This window comes from Phaethon lepturus, unplaced genomic scaffold (assembly GCF_000687285.1).
Source record: "Phaethon lepturus isolate BGI_N335 unplaced genomic scaffold, ASM68728v1 scaffold25284, whole genome shotgun sequence".
NCBI lineage: Eukaryota > Metazoa > Chordata > Aves > Phaethontiformes > Phaethontidae > Phaethon > Phaethon lepturus.
The window spans coordinates 2,608-4,866 of record NW_010537368.1 but is presented as its reverse complement, the minus strand read 5'-3'; the positions used below and the strand labels follow the sequence as shown (position 1 = coordinate 4,866).

The 2,259-nt window shown below is 62.9% G+C and overlaps 1 protein-coding gene across 1 annotated transcript in view; it reads left to right on the top strand.

Annotated features, from left to right (window-relative positions):
* Nucleotides 1–20: 20 nt before the first annotated feature.
* The window catches only part of LOC104620301 (hexokinase-2-like), a gene marked incomplete at its 5' end in the record, with an annotated part of 4,838 nt that continues 2,599 nt past the window's right edge, over nt 21–2,259 (top strand). Inside the window, 8 exons of the mRNA XM_010286481.1 lie at nt 21–71; nt 149–311; nt 637–785; nt 945–1,064; nt 1,179–1,274; nt 1,360–1,459; nt 1,742–1,925; nt 2,095–2,250. Of these exons, the coding sequence (XP_010284783.1) occupies nt 21–71; nt 149–311; nt 637–785; nt 945–1,064; nt 1,179–1,274; nt 1,360–1,459; nt 1,742–1,925; nt 2,095–2,250 (1,019 nt within the window). The remainder of the gene's footprint in view (nt 72–148; nt 312–636; nt 786–944; nt 1,065–1,178; nt 1,275–1,359; nt 1,460–1,741; nt 1,926–2,094; nt 2,251–2,259) is intronic.

The window sequence follows — 2,259 nt, the reverse complement described above, 5'->3', positions numbered from 1 at the left end:
CACCTCCTCCACGCAGGTCCCCAGTGAGCCATCAGCTGGGCCACCGGAATGATGGTCCCGCCTGCACACCGGTAAGGCCCATCCCTGCCCTGCACCCAGCGAGAGGCATCCCGTGCCCTTTAGGCCTGCCCTAATGAGCCCTCCCCAGGTACAACGAGCCCTGCTGGCGCTCACCATCCCGCTGGAGACACTGCAGGCGGTGAAGGGCCGCATGCTGCAGGCCATGCGCAAGGGGCTGAGCCGCCAGACGCATGCACAGGCCAACGTGCGAATGCTGCCCACCTACATCTGCTCCACACCCGACGGCACTGGTAAGACAGCCCAGCCTGGGGACAGGCTGCTCTGCTACCTGCAGCCCCGCACGCCTTGCTGAACATGGCTCTGGGGGTGCCAGGGAGGGGTGCACCAGTCTCTGGCCATTTATGGGGTCCATAAACTGGCCTTGCACTGCCTCTGCCAGTCCCCAGTGCAGGGGCAGAGGCCAGGAGCTGGCTCCCTTGGCTCCTGCGGTGGCCTGAGGCTCTCGCAAGCCTCCCCCATGGGTGAGTGACTGTCCCTGGGACAGGGTAAGGCACAGATTTGGGGGACCTGCCACAGGGCAGGTGTCTGCCTGATACTGCCTCTGCTCCCCTGCAGAGAAGGGTGACTTTCTGGTGGTGGAGCTGTGCCAGAGCCGTGTCCGGACCCTGTGGGTGACCCTCCTGGGTGACGGGAACCAGAGCCCCCAAGTGATGTACAAGATCTTCAACATGCCGAGGGACATCATGCAGGGCAAGGGGGAAGCGGTACGAGGAGGCCATAGCAAAGGGTGGCTGACGCTGGGCTGCCCAGCACCACAGAGGCTTGGCAGGGCTCCAGGCTGGTGCTGGGGCTCCGAGCTGCCTCCCACAGCCTACATACTGGGTAAGCGGGAGCAGGCGATCACCCTGGCTGTGCCTTTGTAGCTCTTTGACTTCATTGCACAATGTGTGCGCCAGTTCCTGGCTGGCATCAGCAGCCCCCAGCATCGCCTCCCCTTGGGCTTCGTCTTCCCCTTCAGCTGCAGGCAGACGTGCTTGGACAAGGTGAGTGGGACATTGCCCCATGGCCACAGCCGCCTCCTCCCCAGCATGTCATCAGCGGGGAGTGGGGTCGTCCTGGTGGTGGAAGCCAGTGGCTCAGCCATGTGCTCTCCACAGGCTGAACTTATGTCCTGGTCCAAGGGCTTCAGCTGCAGTGATGTGGAGGGGAAGGATGTTGTGCAGTTGCTGCAGTCAGCCATCAACAAGCAGGAGGTGGGGGGCCGTGGGATGGGGGGGGCCTGGCCAGGGGCTGTCCCCGTGGAGGGGTTGACAATGCTCTTGCTTTGCCACTGGCCAGCTTTACCACGTGAATGTCGTTGCCCTGATGAATGACACTGTGGGCACCATGATGACCAGCAGCATGGCGGGGAAACCCTGTGAAGTCGCCTTGGTCGTGGGTGAGCAGCGAGCACCCCATATGCCAGGGTGGTGGATGCTGGGGGGCAGGGGCTGTCCCCGTGGAGGGGTTGACAATGCTCTTGCTTTGCCACTGGCCAGCTTTACCACGTGAATGTCGTTGCCCTGATGAATGACACTGTGGGCACCATGATGACCAGCAGCATGGCGGGGAAACCCTGTGAAGTCGCCTTGGTCGTGGGTGAGCAGCGAGCACCCCATATGCCAGGGTGGTGGATGCTGGGGGGGGCTGTGCCGGTGCTCATCCCCGTCGCCCCCTGCAGACACCGGCACCAACAGCTGTTTCATGGCTGAAGCACAGCAAGTGGAGATGGCGGAGGAGACCAGTGGGCGGATGTGTGTCAACACCGAGTGGGGCTGCTTTGGGGACGATGGCACCCTGAGTGATGTCCTGACCCCCTATGACCAGCACGTGGACCAGGAATCCTCCAACCCTGGGGAGAAGAGGTGCTCCCATCGCCCAGCGAGGGCAGGGTCCCTCGGACTCCCTGTCCGCCCCTGAGCATGCCACACCCCACCAACATGAGCACATAGTCCCCTGTGACACTCCTGGGTGCTCTCAACGGGCTGAGGGGTGCCAAGGGGGATGACTGACCCCTGCTTGGGCTGCACGCAGGTTTGAGAAGCTGGTGGGCAGCCTGTACCTGGGAGAGATCGTCCGGCACGCACTGACTGCCCTGGCTGCAGAGAAAGTGCTCTTCACTGGGAGCAGTGTCACCGTCCTGAGGACCAAGGATGTGCTCAAGACCCAGCAGGTCCTGGAGATCACCGAGTGAGTGTC